Consider the following 17,252-nt stretch of genomic DNA (forward strand, 5'->3'; position numbering starts at 1 on the left):
GGACTGTTTGGCATACCCGGGCCATTTACACACCTAACCCCAAGGGGGCAGAAAAAAGGTGGTACATACCAGCCAAGAGGTCTGAGTTTCTATTGTCCCACCTCCCATCCAATTCCCTTGTGATCCAAGCGACAATGGAGTGGGCCAGGTGACAGCACCCACGCTCCACCCCAGCAGACAAGGAGGGCAAGTGGCTGGACCTTTTGGGTTGCAATGTTTTCTTGTTGGCTAGCCTCCTATTTTGGATCTCGAACTAGCAGGCCTTATTGGCCAAATATAATTTTCTCAGTAAATTGGAGAACTTTACTGGCAAAGATCAAGCCTGTTACCAGGCTATCCTGGACGAGGGCAGACTTGTACAAGAACAGCACTTCAATCTGCTGTAAATGCAGTGGATACCTCTTGGTGCACAATGGCTGTGGAAATGGTTGTGCAGAGAGAATTGTGGTTGCATTCATCTGGTTTCCCCAGGGAGGTACAAAATACCATAGGAGGACCTCCCTTTCAGCGAGTCTCCCCTGTTTAACCAGAAGACTGACAGTTTCCTTCACTCCCTCAAGGATTCTGGAGCCACGTTATGATCTCTGGGTATCTATTACCCCTGCACCCAAGAGAAAATTCTACCATCTGTGACCTGCACAACGGTTCAGGACTCCCCAGTTTTTCCACCAATGACCCTATGAACCACCTCACAAGCGACAGAAGACCCAGCGACCCCGTCCTCCGGGACCGCCTTCACAGCCTTCACCATCACATGCTCAGTTCTCTCAGAAGTGATACTTCTGAATGCACCTAGAGCACCACCAACCACCTTCCCTCCTGCCGTGCACCTGACCCACCCCCTTCGGGGTGGTCTAGCACTCTTTTTACCAGCTTGGAGTGAAATAACAACAGATGGGTCCTGGATGTTGTTCGTCATGACTATACAATCGAGCTCACAAAGCTACCTCATCCACATCCCCTGCCCCAATCCCTCCTCAGGGACCACACCCATGACAGCATACTCACTCTAGAGGTATACTCTTGACTGCAAAGGGGGGTGGTAGAACACATTCCTCTGAACTATCCGAGCATGGGCTTCTATTCCACTTATTTTCTGGTACCCAAGAAGGAGGACGGGTGGAGACCAATCCTGGACCGCCACCGTCTCAATCGCTTCATCCGCAAACCCAAATTTCGTATGTTCGCCTTAGCAGCCATCATGCTGGCACTAGAAAGAGAAAGAGGCATGTGGTTTATGGCTCTTGATATGTAGGATGCCTATTTTCACATAGACATCCATCCAACCCACACAAGGTTCTTGAGATTTACGGTAGGCCCTCCGCACTTCCATTATCGGGTCCTACCATTTGGACTCACTACTGCTCCATGGGTCTTCACCAAAGTTTTCTTTGTGGTAGTGGCCCACCTCTGGCCTCAGGTCTGTCCACCACTGGAGGAAGGAGAGCATTTCAGGGGGCGACTGTCATCAGAAAGTCCATGGTATGTCATGTGAGTGAATAGAGTCTCTGGAGCCACAGCTGAAGACAGTGAAGGCGGTGGTCAAGGAGGGACAGGCAAATCCTGACCAGAACAGAAGGTCCGTTGACTACTTGGATGACAAGTTCCTGCCGGGTGTGGAATCTGTCCCTTGGTAAGTAGGCTCTTGCTGAGACCACGTTGATGGAGGTCCCTGTGAAATGAAGGGACTGTGTGGGCACCGAAGTTGATTTTTCAACATTTACACTTACACCCAGGGAGAAAAGGAGTCTGAGTAACATGGAGATCGAGGCCTGAGCCACATCTCTTGATTGCGCTGCTAGTAGCCAGTTGTCGTAATAGGAGAATATAAGGACCCCATGATGCCAGATGTGGGCTGCTGGACAATGCTGTGAAGATGGTAAACTTTATAAAAGTTCATCCCTTGAATTCCAAAATCTTTTCCACTGTTATGAAATGGGAAGTGAGCACATCAATCTATCGCTCCACATGGATGTTTGATGGTTGTCACGAGGCGAGGCCATGACATGTTTCTTTGAACTTCACTCTGAGGTCAAGGTATTCTTTACAGACCACCCATTCCCACTCTCTCACTATCTGCATGATTCAGTCTGGCTTTCACGGCTGGGATACTTGTCGTATAGATTCTCTTGCCTGAATGATCTAAATCTAGGACTTCAAGGGCTGTGGGCTCAGAGTTATGGAATCCCAAATAGGAGCACCTATTTGAAGTCAATGATGATGAAAAAGAGCTGGAATTCTGGGCTCGCTGAGTGGAGGAAAACAACACTGAAGTTTTTCCAAACATGCATGAATTCCTGACAACAAATGAATTACAGTTGCAGGACAATGTTAAAGCTTGGGAGTCACCTAATTGGAATCAATATGAGCAATCACTCGAAGAAGAAAAAACGGTTACTCACCTTCTCATAACTGTTCTTCGAGATGTGTTGCTCATATCCATTCCAAACCCACCCGCCTTCCCCTCTGTCGGAGTAACCGGCAAGAAGGAACTGAGGAGGCGCCGGATCAGCAGGGTCATATATGGAGCGCCATGGAGGCGCCACTCCAGGGGGCTCCACAACCAACTCGACGGGTGCTGCTAGGGAAAAAATTTCTGACAACAGTGCACACGGTGCGCACACACCTAATTGGAATCGATATGAGCCACACATCTTGAAGAACAACAGTTACGAGAAGGTGAGTAACCATTTTTTCTTTAAGTTGTGTGGTCCCTATCTGTATTCCAGTTCCACCCTCCTTCCCCTCTACTGTGGATCTGTTTGATTTGCAGTGGAGAAGGAACCGGAGCACGGTTGGTCCACTCAGCCCTTTATTGCCTCGAAGGAAACTATTAGGCGATGCAATGACACATGCATGGATCAACGGATGCTACTACTTTCAAATTCTCCAGCTCTGGACACATGGGGCGCATGCTTAAACCCTCAGCGGAATACAGATAGGGACCACACTGTGATGGGTTGGGTCACAGAAACCCCTTTGGGACTGCCACCTGATGTGCTGAGACTACCTCTGAGCCCACTTTCCTTGCCACCTTGGGACTCCAGTACCCCTGTCTAGCCAGACACACTAGCCTGCTGCAAACACAGACCCAGGTCTGAACCACATCCCTCAAAAGTTGCAGACTTAACTGAAAACAGCTTAAGAAGTGCTCCTGTCTCTAGCACCCAGACACCCAGCTCCCAATGGGATCCAAACCCCAAATAAATCCATTTTACTCTGTATAAAGCTTATATAGGGTAAACTCATAAATTGTTCATCCTCTGGAACACTGATAGAGAGAGATGCATAGCTGTTTGCTCCCCCAGGAATTACTTACTTACTCTGGGTCAATTAATAAGCAAAAAGTGATTTTATTAATTATAAAAAGTAGGATTTAAGTGTTCCAAGTAATAACAGACAGAACAAAGTAAGTTACCAAGTAAAATAAAACAAAAACACACAGATCCAAGCCTAATACAGAAGGAAACTAAGTGCAGGTAAATCTCACCCTCAGAGATGTTCCAATAAGCTTCTTTCATAGACTAGACTCCTTCCTAGTCTGGGTCCAGCAATCACTTACACCCCCATAGTTACTGTCCTTTGTTCCAGTTTCTTTCAGGCATCTCTTTGGGGTGGAGAGGCTATCTTTTGAGCAAGCTGAAGACAAAATGGAGGGGTTTCCAGGGCCTTATATAGTCTTTCTCTTGTGGGTAGAAACCACTTTGTTCTCCTGTGTAAAATTCCCTCAACAAGATGGAGTTTGCAGTCACCTGGGCAAGTCACATGTCTATGAGTGATTCAGCTTTTTGCAGGCTGACGCCATTGTTTACATGTTAGTTTGAATGTTCCCAGGGAAGCTCAGATGTGGATTGGCATCTCCCAAAGTCCATTGTCAATTAAGTATTTCTTGATAGGACTATTCTCAGTAAGTGCCCATTCTCAAGAAGCTGACCAAATGCTTCACTGAGGCTACTTAGAATCAAACAAGTACTTAGCCAATATTCATAACTTCGAATACAAAAATGATACACACATACAGACAGCATAATCATAACCAGCAAACTACAACCTTCCATAGACACCCCACTTGGCCTCCTCTGTACAAGACCTGGTGCAACCATAGGACCCTGGTTGTAACAATGATCTATACGGTCACAGTTTGTCAATAACGTCACACTCACATCGCAAAGAACCTCCAGTTACAGGTAAGTAACCTCCTCATCTAAGGCCTGATCCTGCACGTTGCAGAGCACCTTCTGTGAGGTGCTGCATGTCCTCAATTCTTACTAAAGTCAAATCACATGCACGCTCATTGAAGGGAAGTTGTGCATGGAAGTCAATGGAAGGTGAAGGTATTCAGCACTTTATAGGTTTGGATTTACTGTTTGTATGTTTGACTTGACTTGACGTGGCAACTTATTCCGTACAGTTTCTTCCTTTGTGTGATATAATCCTGATATACGGCTATTGAGGAGCCTCTGAATGAGCAGATAACCTGTCTCCTCTGTTTAGGTTCTGACACAGTGCCACATGGAATCTGAGCACCTCCCAAACATATTAAAGAGAACACAAGGAGATCTCTTCAGAGCAGGGCATCTGGTTAACCTCTGAGAAATCCCTCTCATGTAACTTTTTTAAAACCTTCATTAGATCGCCTCTCTTTTGCCTCCAGTGTGAATAAGAATTTTTAATTTTCAAACCAAAATTAATTGTGGTTGTTGTAGCATGTTGCAGACTCTCTCAAACTTGGGGCTAATTATCTGCTGGTGTGAAGTGGTACAGCTGTGTTGATTTCAATGGGTCTGTGCCAGTTTACACCAGCAGAGAATCTATCCCTCTGACTTTCTTTCTGTTTGAACTTCTGATACTGTTACGTTGTAAAATGTTTTCCCCATTCCATGGGCTGTGCTGTTTCCATGCCTTCATTAGTCTCTCTAAAAAAACTGATAGCATGCTATTTAAAGTATGATTTAGAAGGTGTTTAAAGCGATTGCTGGCATTGTTGGTTGATTCAAATGGGCATGGGTGTTTTATTAAAATTACTTTCTGTTTTGCCCCCCATCTCTTAGTGGTCAGAAAATATATCCATTCCTATGTGTTAATGACTTCATGAAACTAGCACTGTCCAATGGAAATGATAAGCTTGAGTTACCTTATGGAATAAAGAGAGCAGGTAAGTATTTATTAGGGATGAGTACAGTATTAAATGTAAGCTATATCAATGGGTATGTCTACACAGCACACTAAGCCTAGGTCTGTGGGACCCGGCTTGTGAACACCAGTGTTTCCACGCCCGTACTTGAGAGTCCACACTGCATTGTACACCTGGGTTTACAGTTGATGACCTGGGTCTCACAGCTGTACTACATTATGCAGACCTTCTGACTTGGGTCTGGAGCTTGACTGTATCCACACTGCAAAGTGACAGGGCTTGGACCCAAGTCTGGCTCTGACACACACCCCTAGCAAGGTCCTAGGACCTGGGTCATGAGTGCTTGCTGACCCGAATCAGACTGATTTGTGTGTGGAGGGAAGGGGGGCTTGTGCTCAAACCGGAGTTGGATTCCAGGCTTGGTGTGCACTGTAGACATCCTTAGTATCAATTATTAAATGGATCTTTACTTTTTTTTTTATTCAAGTACAGTACTATATAATATATACACACTACTATTGTTAGAGAAGCAGTATGTAGACAAGGGTGAACCAGTGGATATAGTGTAGTTGCACTTTCGGAAAGTTTTTGACAAGATCTCGCACCAAAGGCTCTTAAGCAAACAAAGCAGTCATGGGATAAGAGGGAAGATCCTTTCATAGATCAGTAATGGGTTAAAAGATAGGAAACAAAGGGAGGAATAAATGGTCAGTTTTCAGAATGGAGAGAGGTAACTAGCAGTGTCCCCCAGGGGTGTGTACTGAGACCAGTGCTGTTCAACATAGTTGTAAATGACCTGGGAAAAGGGATAAACAGTGAGGTGGCAAAGTTTGCAGATGATACAGAATTACTCACGATAGTTAAGTTCCAGGCAGACTGTGAAGAGTTACAAAGGGATCTCACAAAACTGGGTGACTGGGCAACAAGATGACAGATGAAATTCAATGTTGATAAATGCAAAGTAATGCACATTGGAAAACATAATCCCAACTATACATACAAAATGATGGGGTCTAAATTAGCTGTTACCACTCAAGAAATATCTTGGAATCATTGTGGATAGTTCTCTGAAAACATCCGCTCAATGTGCAGCAGCAGCAGTCAAAAAAGCTAACAATGTCAGGAACCATTAGGAAAGGGGAGTCCGGTGGCACCTTAAAGGCTAACAAATTTATTTGGGCATAAGCTTTCATGGGTAAAAAAACCCACTTCAAACAGCAGGGACACTGCTATTTATCTCTCCATTCTGAAAATGGACCATTTATTCCTACCCTTTGTTTCCTATCTTTTAATCCATTACTGATCCATGAGAGGACCTTCCCTCTTATCCCATGACTGCTTAGGCCTGGTCTACACTGGGAGGATCGATCTAAGTTACGCAACTTCAGCTACATGAATAACGTACTTAGATCGACTTACCGTGGTGTCTTCACCGCAGTGAGTCGACTGCTGCCACTCCCCCGTCAACTCTGCCTGTGCCTCTCGCCGAGCTGGAGTACAGGAGTTGACAGGAGAGCGAACGGGGATTGATTTATCACGTCTGGACTAGACACGATAAATTGATCCCTGCTGGATCGATTGCTGCCTGCCGATCCGGCAGGTAGTGTAGACATACCCTTAGTTGCTTAAGAACTTTTGGTGTGGGATCTTCAGATGCATCTGAAGAAGTGGGTTTTTTACCCATGAGAGCTTATGCCCAAATAAATTTGTTAGTCTTTAAGGTGCCACCGGACTCCTCGTTGTTTTTGTGCTTACAAACTAACACGGCTATCCCTCTGATATTTGACATTAGGAAAGGGTTTGATAATAAGACCATAAATATCATAATGCCACTATGTAAATGCATTGCATGCCTACACCTTGAATACAGCATGCAGTTTTGGTCACCCCATCTCAAAAGAGATATATTAGAAATAGAAAATGTACAGAGAAGGGCAACAAAAATGATCAAGGGTGTAGAACAGCTTGCATATGAGGGGAGATTAAACAGATTGGGACTTTTCAGCTTGGAAAAGAGGTGACTGAGTGGGGATATGATAGAGGTCTATAAAATCATGAATGGTGTAGAGAAAGTAAATAAGGAAGTATTATTTACGCATAACACAAGAACTAAGGATTTTAATAGGAAGCAGGTTTAAAACAAACAAAAGGAAGCATTTCTTCACACAACACACAGTCAACCGGTGGAACTCATTGCCAGGAGATGTTATGAAGGCAAAAATTAGAACTGGATTCAAAAAAGAATTAGATATGTTCATGGTGGATAGGTCCATCAGTGGCTATTAACAAAGATGGTCAGGGATGCAACCCTATGCTCTGGGTGTCCCTAAGCCTCTGCCAGATGCTGGGACTGGACAACAGGGGATGGATCACTTGATGATTGCCCTGTTCTGCTCATTCCCTCTGAAACACCTGGCATTGGCCATTGTCGGAAGACAGGCTATTGGGCTGGATGGACCATTGGGCTGACCCAGTATGGCTGTTCTTATGTTCTTGAATTCTTATGGTGTAGAGAGATGAGAGTCAAGAACTACTAAATTTTCATCCCAGCTTTGCCACTCACTTACTGTGTGGCCTTGGGCGAGTCACTTAAGTCAGACTTTTAAAGGGATTTAGGCATTGCCCATGCAGCATGACAAGGCCAAGTGACTTAGACAGCTAAGTCCCATGTTAAAATGTGACTTAGGTATTTATAGCCAGATTTTTAAAAGTGTTTAGGCACCAAAAGATCTAGATAGGCACCTAAACACTGTTTAAAAATCTGGGAGGAAGACAATGGGATTTAGGCTCTTAGGTGCCAAAATCACTTGAAAATGGGTCATAAGTGCCTTGCAATGCTGACTGGAGCAATCTCTACGTACCTTTAAAATTCTGGTCCTTAGTCTCTCTGCGCCTCAGTTCCCCATCTGTAGAATAAGGGTAATATCATTTCTCTACTTCACAGTCATGTTGGGAGGATAGATACATTAAAGACTGTGAGGCACTCAAATGCTAATGATGATGGAAAGCCATTCGATTACCTTAGATAGATAAAATGGCTAACAGTGGACCTTTTAAGCTGCCATTTGCGATTCTTGTCCAGGATTCTGGTCCACCATATTTACTGTATTCATCTGTGTCTAGTAGTCTCAGATCTGTAGTCTCTGAACATGAATCCCATTCTGTTCTCAGACCCAGGCATGCATGGGAGAGGTAGGGCAGCTGTTTATCCTGGAGAAGTTGTAATAAAACTGTATTGTGAACTAACATATAGTCTTAGATTATGGTAATGTTCTGATTCTATTTTCTGGACAGACAATGAATGGACAAAAGCTATTCTGGCTAAAAATGCTGTAGTCAAGGTGGTATCTTTATTTCTGCACTGTGAAACATTGACCACTTTCATTTGAAACACTTTTTTCATTTTCTGCTTTCTAGAGAGTTATTTTCGCCTAGCCCTTTCAAGACTGCATAACTGCGGACTATTCAATGAAGATAATGGGTGAGGTTGTTTTTTGTTTTTGTTACTGTTCTTGTGTTTTAAAATGTAACTGTCAGTCAGAAAGTGAGATCAGTGGAGTTATTCTGGATTTACAGTAGTTTGACTGAGATCAGAATCCGACCCACTGTATTTTAAAAATATAGAGAGAGTGGTCCCAATGTATAATTAAGCCCAGTTTTAAATTCAGGTAGGGTCAACATTCAATAATTGTGGGTAAATTAGAATCCTGGTTTTGTTTTGAAGAGGGTTGAATGCTTTAGGGGGTTGCTAATTGAATATGGGCCCTTTGCCCTTAAAGTCTTATTGACCTTAGGAAATTGCAGTTACCCCTGAAGCCCATATTATGACTTTTCTATTAAAAAGTCTGAGTATAGGCCAGACTAAGAAGATTTTAGTGCCAGTTCAGAAGGCATGGTTGAGGTGGGTTTTCAACCAGGTCACCAACAGTGGCCATGTCTATACTGGGGAAATTTAAAAATAATAATAATAATCCAGTAGTTTGAATACATATTCAACTTCATTATTATGTGCCTAGACTCTTCCCTTGTGTTGAGCCACAAAAGACGGTCTCTGGCAATCCAGTGATTGATAGGGAATGGGGATGGAATGGAACTCTGTGGATTGCTCATTGACTGCCGTGTATTAGGTTTTGGCCTTTGAAGTCTTCTGGGTGGACACCACTTTGTCTGGACTTTGATTTCTTAGTAGGATAGCATATTTTCAAACTAGCTAACCACACTCAAGCACCAAGCAACATACACATCATTGTAGCCCACGCACCAAACGAGGTATATTTACCATATTTCTGGTTAAGGTGGAAAATACTACATAAATGTTGATAAAAGAATATTAATGCTTATTGTAATTTATTCTTTTATTTATGTCTCTTTGTCCTCAAAGAAATCAAGCTATAAATTATTGCCTTGTATCAGAATACCAAAGGCATATTTTAAACATACTACTTGAACTCTGTATATTGTAACTTAAGAAACTGGGGGTTAAGCCCAAGCTTTAGCTTATTTTAGGCCCCTGTTTTAGAGATAGAAAAATGGTCATTTTTAACATTGGATGAATTTTTCCCCCCCAGGGAGCTCTCAATTTAAAAAAGCCCTCCTGTTCTCACTTACAGATGGTCTGACAACAGGCAGTCTCAGTCAGGGAGGTGAGGATCAAGGGCAAGATTTGTAAAAATTTTTAGGCACCTAAGGGTACCTGTTCCCACTAGCTTCCTATCTTTAGGCGCCGATGTACTTAAAAAAACAAAAACAAAAAAACCTGGCCCCTAATGACCAGTGCAGAAGCTGTTCATAGAGTAGAGGAGTGCCAGCTATTTAATGAAATAGGAGTACTTGTGGCACCTTAGAGACTAACAAATTTATTAGAGCATAAGCTTTCGTGGGCTACAACCCACTTCTTCGGATGCATATAGAGTGAAACATATATTGAGGAGATATATATACACACATACAGAGAGCATGAACAGGTGGGAGTTGTCTTACCAAGTCTCTGTATGTGTGTATATATATCTCCTCAATATATGTTTCACTCTATATGCATCCGAAGAAGTGGGTTGTAGCCCACGAAAGCTTATGCTCTAATAAATTTGTTAGTCTCTAAGGTGCTACAAGTACTCCTGTTCTTTTTGCGGATACAGACTAACACGGCTGCTACTCTGAAAGCTATTTAATGGCAGAACACTTTGCACATTGAAAGAACATGCTGCTGCTCAGAGGCGTCTTGAAGGAAGCAAACCCACAGATGTTGGTTCAGAAGATCATTGTATTCAGTAGTGTCTACAGTGAATACAGTCAAGAGTCTTCTAGACATTTTGATAGCAGAGCAAAACCAGGTAGCAAAATTAAATTTAGCAATTCTCACTATAGATCAAAAATAATACAATGATTGTTTATCCCTTTAATGTTGTTCTCCACTCAAAATTTGGGGGAGGAGGGCTGTATAATGTTTAGAGGGTTTTTTCATTTTTGTTGCAGAATTATACATTAGTAGTAAAAACAATCGGTAGTGTGGTTACTTAACAGGCAGTAGTTTAAATAAGCCTAAATGTGATGACTAGGTGCTACATATTTTATTTTAACTAATCTAATTTGTGCAGTATGTACAGAGCATGAATCACTATAGTATCTAAGACAGGGGTGGGCAAACTATGGTCCACAGGCGGCATATGGCCCACCAGCCGTTTTAATCTGGCCCTCGAGCTCCCACTGGGGAGCAGGGCCTGGGGCTTGCCCCGTTCCGGCGCTCCACTGGGGGAGCAGGGTCAGGGGCCGCTCCGCATGGCTCCCGGAAGCAGCGGCATGGCCCCCCTCTGGCTGCTATGCATAGGGGCAGCCAGGGGGCTCTGCACGCCTCCCCCGCCCCAAGCGCCGCCCTTGCAACTCCCATTGGCCAGGAACCACGGTCAATGGGAGCTGCAGGGGCAGTGCCTGCGGACAGGGCAGCGTGCAGAGCCACCTGGCCGTGCCTCCGCATGGGAGCCGGAGGGGAGACATGCCGCTGCTTCCGGGAGCTGCTTGAGGTAAGCGCTGCCTGGAGCCTACACCCCTGACCTCCTCCTGTGCCCCTGCCCCAGCCCTGATCCCCCCCCCCCCCAATCTGCCTTCTGAACCCCTTGGTTCTAGCCTGGAGCCCCCTCCTACACCCCAACCCCCTCATCCCCAGCCCTACTCCAGAGCCCTCACCCCCTCCCGCAACCCGACCCCCAATTTCGTGAGCATTATGGCCTGCCATACAATTTCCATACCCAGATGTGTAGAACAGCAATTAAGTAATTAAACAATTTAGTATTACTGCAATTTAGCTTTGTTTACTCAAAATATAGAGTGATCTGTCCAGTAAGCTTTCTTATTCTGGCTCAGACATTGTTTGTATAAAGTGGACTGTGGCCATGAAGACATGTACCTCAAATCTGTATAAAAATAAGCAAATTATATGGGATACCGGTAAAACAGTCCAGAGTGAACAGGGGAGGGAAATGTTGTTGTTGTTGTTTTTTATAGTGATGCAGTTTTGAAATCCAGTCTTAACTGAAATGCATATTTTGCAAGAGCCTGTTTTGCAAACCCTTTCTCAAATGAGTAGTCCTATTGAAATCAATGGAATTACTGACTTGAGTAAGGGTTTGCAGGTCTGAGCCATAGCTTTGAAAGGCTGCATTGCATGTACTTTCAAGCATGCCAGTTCCCTATATGGGATACTTATATTCGTGATACTTACATGTTCTCTCATCATAACTCTTATTCAAATCCTGGCTTACATTTATAGTAGCTATTTTTATTGTTAATGGATTATGCAATAGTGAGTAAGCAGAACATTTCTTTTCCACCCAACCCTTGCCAAATAGCCTCAAAGAAAATCATATAAACTTCTTCACAACCTCCTGTTTAGGGAGGTTGAGATTATTTTTTTGCAGTGAAATAGTGGACTGTGTCTTCCATCTATTTTGAATCCCATTTTTAGGAAGGAACTCTCCCATAGTAATTTTAAACTTGAAAGGCTTTGCTTTCATTTAAAAATTATTCTTTTAACATTGGAAAATGCAAGAAGAGGCACTTTGCAATAAATTAAATATTTAAACTAAAATTAAGCTTTTATAACTTCAAATTAAGAGGCTCCCCAGCATGGTAAATCCAAGATGGCGTGTGTGTGTGTGTGTGTGTGTGTAGAAAGGAGACTTTGCTGGACACACGAGTAATCCAGATATTAATATAACAGCAGTGGTCCTTTAGATTTCTGGTCTTTATGTAGACCTCCCACTGTGTTAGACACAATTATTTATCGCCTTCTCCCACCACCACCTTTTAAAATATAAGTAGATAGACAGTACGCCTCTACCCCGATATAACACGACCCGATATAACACGAATTCTGATATAACGCGGTAAAGCAGTGCTCCGGGGGGGGCGGGGCTGCGCACTCCGGCGGATCAAAGCAAGTTCAGTATAACGCGGTTTCATCTATAATGCAGTAAGATTTTTTGGCTCCCGAGAACAGCGTTATATCGAGGTAGAGGTGTACTTGAGGTTCAATTTACAGCAGTTATGGTTAACTCACAGCACACTTACTGCCAATTAATTGTTAAGTGTGCTTGCTAAAGTGTCCTAGGAATAACAAGCTATTAAAAATGGCATGTTTGATACCTGGAGCATGGTCTTAGCAGCCAATCTGTTTCCATGTCTGCACTAGAAGAAGTTGTCCCTTAAATCAAAGTTTCTCTGATCAAAGTCTAGTCCTGTTACAGATGTCTCCAGTAGTCTCTGCTACATACCCAAGGCTCCTATGAAACAGAATCAGACCAAGAGCAGAACATATCTGCTATAAAGCAACAACTATATTGTATAATTTTAATCCATTCGCTTAAACCATTTCCATCATCTCTCAAAAGTAGACAGTGATCAGATGCTACTGCACACGCTACATAAGGAGGATAAAAATAATGTAGAAACAATTTGCATATTGCTAGACCTCCAGATGGATTTAGCCTATTCAAGCCCCTTAGTATAGGCAGAGCTGCAAAACTAGTCTTCATGATTTGGTTGTTGATAGTTGTTGGATTCTGAACTACTGTATACAACATCAAGTGTAATCGATCTACAAGTGACTTAGATAACCAATTTCAAATTTTGGATACCAACATTGGATGCTTTACCAGTAATTCAGAGGCTGCCACTTTTTTTATGATATTCAGCAGTATTTTCAAATTCTGTGTAAAATGGATCACTAATGGGGCTGGAATGTGTGTGTTTTACCAAGCTATAAATCTCACTGAATTTTCAATTAATTGAATACTGTTTAACCAGTTGTACTAGGACTGTGGATTAAGGTCTTAACTGCACCATGAGGAGGAGAAAATAGAATGAACAAGCTAACAACAAGTACTCTAACTCTACCAGAACACATGCTCTGATCCTGATCTGGGCCCAACCTGTGCTCAGTGCAGCTTGAGAGACCAGGTGCAAAGCCAACTATTCCTTCCCACAACCCTGGGGCTGTCCAGCTACCTATGGAGTCCGCAGGGCAAAGAGCAGCAACTTCTGGCCTGAGGGGCCATTTCAGCAGCCAGGCATTGCTGAGGTGAAGGAATGCCCTGGCCATGGCCCCTAAACCAAAGATTGGGAAAGGGGTGACCTGGAAGTTACTGTGGTAGCTCTCTACCACTTGGGGATTCCCCTATAGAGGATGAATCATTTATTGGCTGGTTAACCTAGCTTTAAGGACACTTTGTATCATCAGAGCAGCACAAAGCAGCCTTAATGGACGAGAGAGTGATGTCCATAGTTTTTTATACCTTCACACCAAACAACCAGAGAGAATAAAAAAACAACCACCTGGGGGTGAAGGGAGTGGGGGAGAGAAACAGTGGAGAAATCCACACCTGTGAGCGAAAGATCTGTTCATAAGTGGTGATTAGTCCATCACATTGGCAAAAATCTATAGGGCCAGATTCTCAGCTGTGCTGACTTTGGAATCTGAAAAGCGGAGAAGAGCAATAGAACAGATAGCTCTAATCATGCAAATAACAGACATTAACTACTATTTATAGTGCCTGGGCTATCAGGGTGGTGTTATCTATACTGAGCACTTAAAGAGGCATGTGGTTGCTATTGGCAGATGAAAAACGGACTGATCAAAGGACAGATTATTATGATGTAACTGATTTGCATTGTTAGTGCTGCTCAGAGTTCAAAGTGGAAAAACAATTTGTGGAAATGTACACATTTCTCCCCTGCTGTGCCCCTTCCTTCTTGGTTTCTCCCCTTCCTCCTTCCCCCACTAGCCTTCTGTCTCTTTTCTTTCCATCCCTTAGAGGCTGCCTTTCTGCTTCCCTTCACTTCCCTTTCCCTTGGCTGCTACTCTCCTACAACCCAGCTGGCTCACTTTGAACCCTGTGATATAACTAGGAGCAATGGAGCAGAATTAAGAGAGGACATTTTCTATTCCAATTTTTCCAGCAATGAGGGGGGTCCATTAAACTCTAGGATACATTCATTTGCTTCATTGCTCAGGACATCTTAAAACTAGATTGGACAAACAGCTGGAAAATCTACTGTAGGGAGCAATCCTGCAGTGGCCTGTGTCATCAGTTGTTGGCTCTGTGTGCGTGCGTGCATGCGTTCGTTTGTTCTCGCTGCTGGATCTGGCCAGATAGCTCACACAGCAGACTCTGATAGAACTGCCCAAGAAGACCACAGTAGTGAAGGTGCTCGGCCAGGTTTATTGTTGACGAAGCACAGTAATAGCACCCCATAGACTCGAAAGGGATACTAAGACTTGTATGCCCGTTACAATGGACCAGCTCAGTGAATGGCAGGACTTTCTGTTCCCCCCTTGGCTGGACAAAGGCACATCCCCTGTGACCCTTCTTTTATACACTGATACAAACAAGTTACATATTGCACTTCTGATGTGGTTAGTTACCTCCCTTTACCTTGTACATGTTGGTTTGGTCAAAACATCTCTATCTGTCACCCTGACCTTATCTTTAGGAGGGGTCAGCGTGACCTATATTATCTTTGGGGAGTGTGCTTATACCATACTTGTTATTGGGGTGTTCTGATACTAACCTGCTGGAATGTGTTTACATGAATGTCCTGTGCCTAGCCTTTCTTAGGGCTGTTTGTGTTTTTGCAATACCAGCCTTGTTCTTACCAGGTTCTGTGAACTTGCAAGTAGGCATGTTTTGTAACAGGGCCTGACTTCTGCTCACAGCCTGACTTTTGCTGACTTTACTTTATATCAGCAGGGCCTGATTACTTTAGTTCAGGCCTTAGGCCTTATATCAGGCCTCTTATACCAGGCCTCATGTCTCAGGCTCTCTCTTTCTATTACATAGGGTTACCATTCGTCCGGATTTACCCGGACATGTCCTGCTTTTTGTGTTAAAAATAGCGTCCGGGGGGGAATTTGTAAATCACTAAAAATGTCCGGGATTTCCCCCCCATGCAGAGCGAGGCGCGGCTGGGAGGGCTGCAGGAAATTCAGCCGCTCGCATGGGGCTCTGGCAGCCAGAGCCCTTCCCCCGCAGCTTGCCGGGCTGGGCTCCGGAGCAGCTGTAGAGCTCCTCCTCCCCGCGCCCCCCCCACCCCCCCCCCCCCGCATTCTGAGCCGGCCGGCCTGGCGGGCCGTTTGCATCGGGCCTCGGCAGCTCCTCCTCCCCTGCTGCCCAGCGCCCCGCTCCGGCAGCACTGGGTGGGGTGGGACCGGGTTGTGTGTTGCGCTGGGGAGCGCAGCCACGTGTCCGGCTCCGCACAGAGCCCAACACCATGTTCTGAGCGGCAGGGTAAGGGGGCCAGGGGGCAGGAGAAGGGGCAGGGAGATTTTGGAGGGGGCAGTCAAGAGACGGGGGGGGGGGTCGGGAGTTCGGGGGGGGCTTTTTGGGGGGGGGGTGGAGAAGGTTTTGGGCAGTCAGGGTACAGGTAGGGGGTAGGGTCCTGGGGGGCAGTTAGGGTGGGGGGGTCTTAGGAGGGGGCAGTTAGGGGACAAGGAACAGGGAGGCTTAGGTAGGGGGTGGAGTCCTGGGGGGCAGTTAGGGGCAGGGGTCCCAGGAGGGGGCAGTCAGGGGACAAGGAACGGGGGGAGGGTTGGGGGTTCTGAGGGGGGCGGGAAGTGGGAGGGGCAGGGGCGGGGCTAGGGCGGGGCTCCTCCCGTCCTCTTTTTTGCTTGCTGAAATATGGTAACCCTATATTACAGCCTGAAGAGTTGGATAAAAATGACTAAACAGGCTTTCTCCGTCTCTAACTTCTGTGATACCAAACCATACTGAATTAGGCCATTAGCTGGATGTTTCAGCTAAAATATTCATCAAGGAATCAGTTAATTATATTAACGTTCAGATGTTCATCATTGGGGCCCTACCAAATTCATGGTCAATTTCACAGTCATAGTTTTTTAAAAATCGTAAATTTCATGATTTTAGATATTTAAATCTGAAATCTCAGTGTTGTAATTTTAGGGGTCCTGACCCAAAAAAGAGGTGTGTGTGTGTTGGGGGGGGTGTTGCGGTACTGCTACCCTTACTTCTGCCACCACCAGCAGCAGCGCACTGCATTCAGAGCTGGGCAACTGGAGAGTGACAACTGCTGGCCGGGAGCCCAGCTGTGAAGACAGAGCTGCTGCCAGCAGCAGCGCAGAAGTAAGGATGGCATGGGATGGTGTATTGCCACCCTTACTTCTGTGCCGCTGCCTGCAGAGCTGGGCCTTCAGTCAGCAGCCGCCACTGTCTGGCTGCCCACCTCTGAAGGCAACAGCACAGAAGTAAGGGAGGCATGGTATGGTATTGCCACCCTTACTTCTGCGCTGCTGCTGGCAGGGCACTGCCTTCAGAGCTGGGCACCTGGCCAACAGCCACCACTCACTGGCCACCCAGCTGAAAAGGTAGCGCAGAAGTAAGGGTGGCAATACTGTGACCCTCCACCCCCAATCAGCACCTTTTGGGTCAGAACCCCCTGTTTGAGAAACGCTGGTCTCCCCCAAGAAATCTGTATAGTATAGGGTAAGACAGATGGGCAAACTACACCCCAGGGGCAGCATCCGGCCCTCCAGACGTTTTAATCCAGCCCTTGAGCTCCCGCTGGACAGCAGGGTCCGTGGCTTGCCCCACTCCAGCTGGGGATCAGGATC

The 17,252-nt window shown here is 45.1% G+C and overlaps 1 protein-coding gene across 11 annotated transcripts in view; it reads left to right on the forward strand.

The window, feature by feature from the left end:
- The window catches only part of ST3GAL6 (ST3 beta-galactoside alpha-2,3-sialyltransferase 6), a 91,439-nt gene that overhangs the window by 56,501 nt on the left and 17,686 nt on the right, over nt 1–17,252 (forward strand). For all 11 annotated transcript variants that reach the window (XM_065415931.1, XM_065415968.1, XM_065415923.1 and 8 more), the window contains 2 exons: nt 5,052–5,155; nt 8,552–8,615. In XM_065415931.1, coding sequence (XP_065272003.1) covers nt 5,052–5,155; nt 8,552–8,615 — 168 coding nt within the window. The remainder of the gene's footprint in view (nt 1–5,051; nt 5,156–8,551; nt 8,616–17,252) is intronic.

Source organism: Emys orbicularis, chromosome 1, assembly GCF_028017835.1.
Source record: "Emys orbicularis isolate rEmyOrb1 chromosome 1, rEmyOrb1.hap1, whole genome shotgun sequence".
Classification (NCBI taxonomy): Eukaryota; Metazoa; Chordata; order Testudines; family Emydidae; genus Emys; species Emys orbicularis.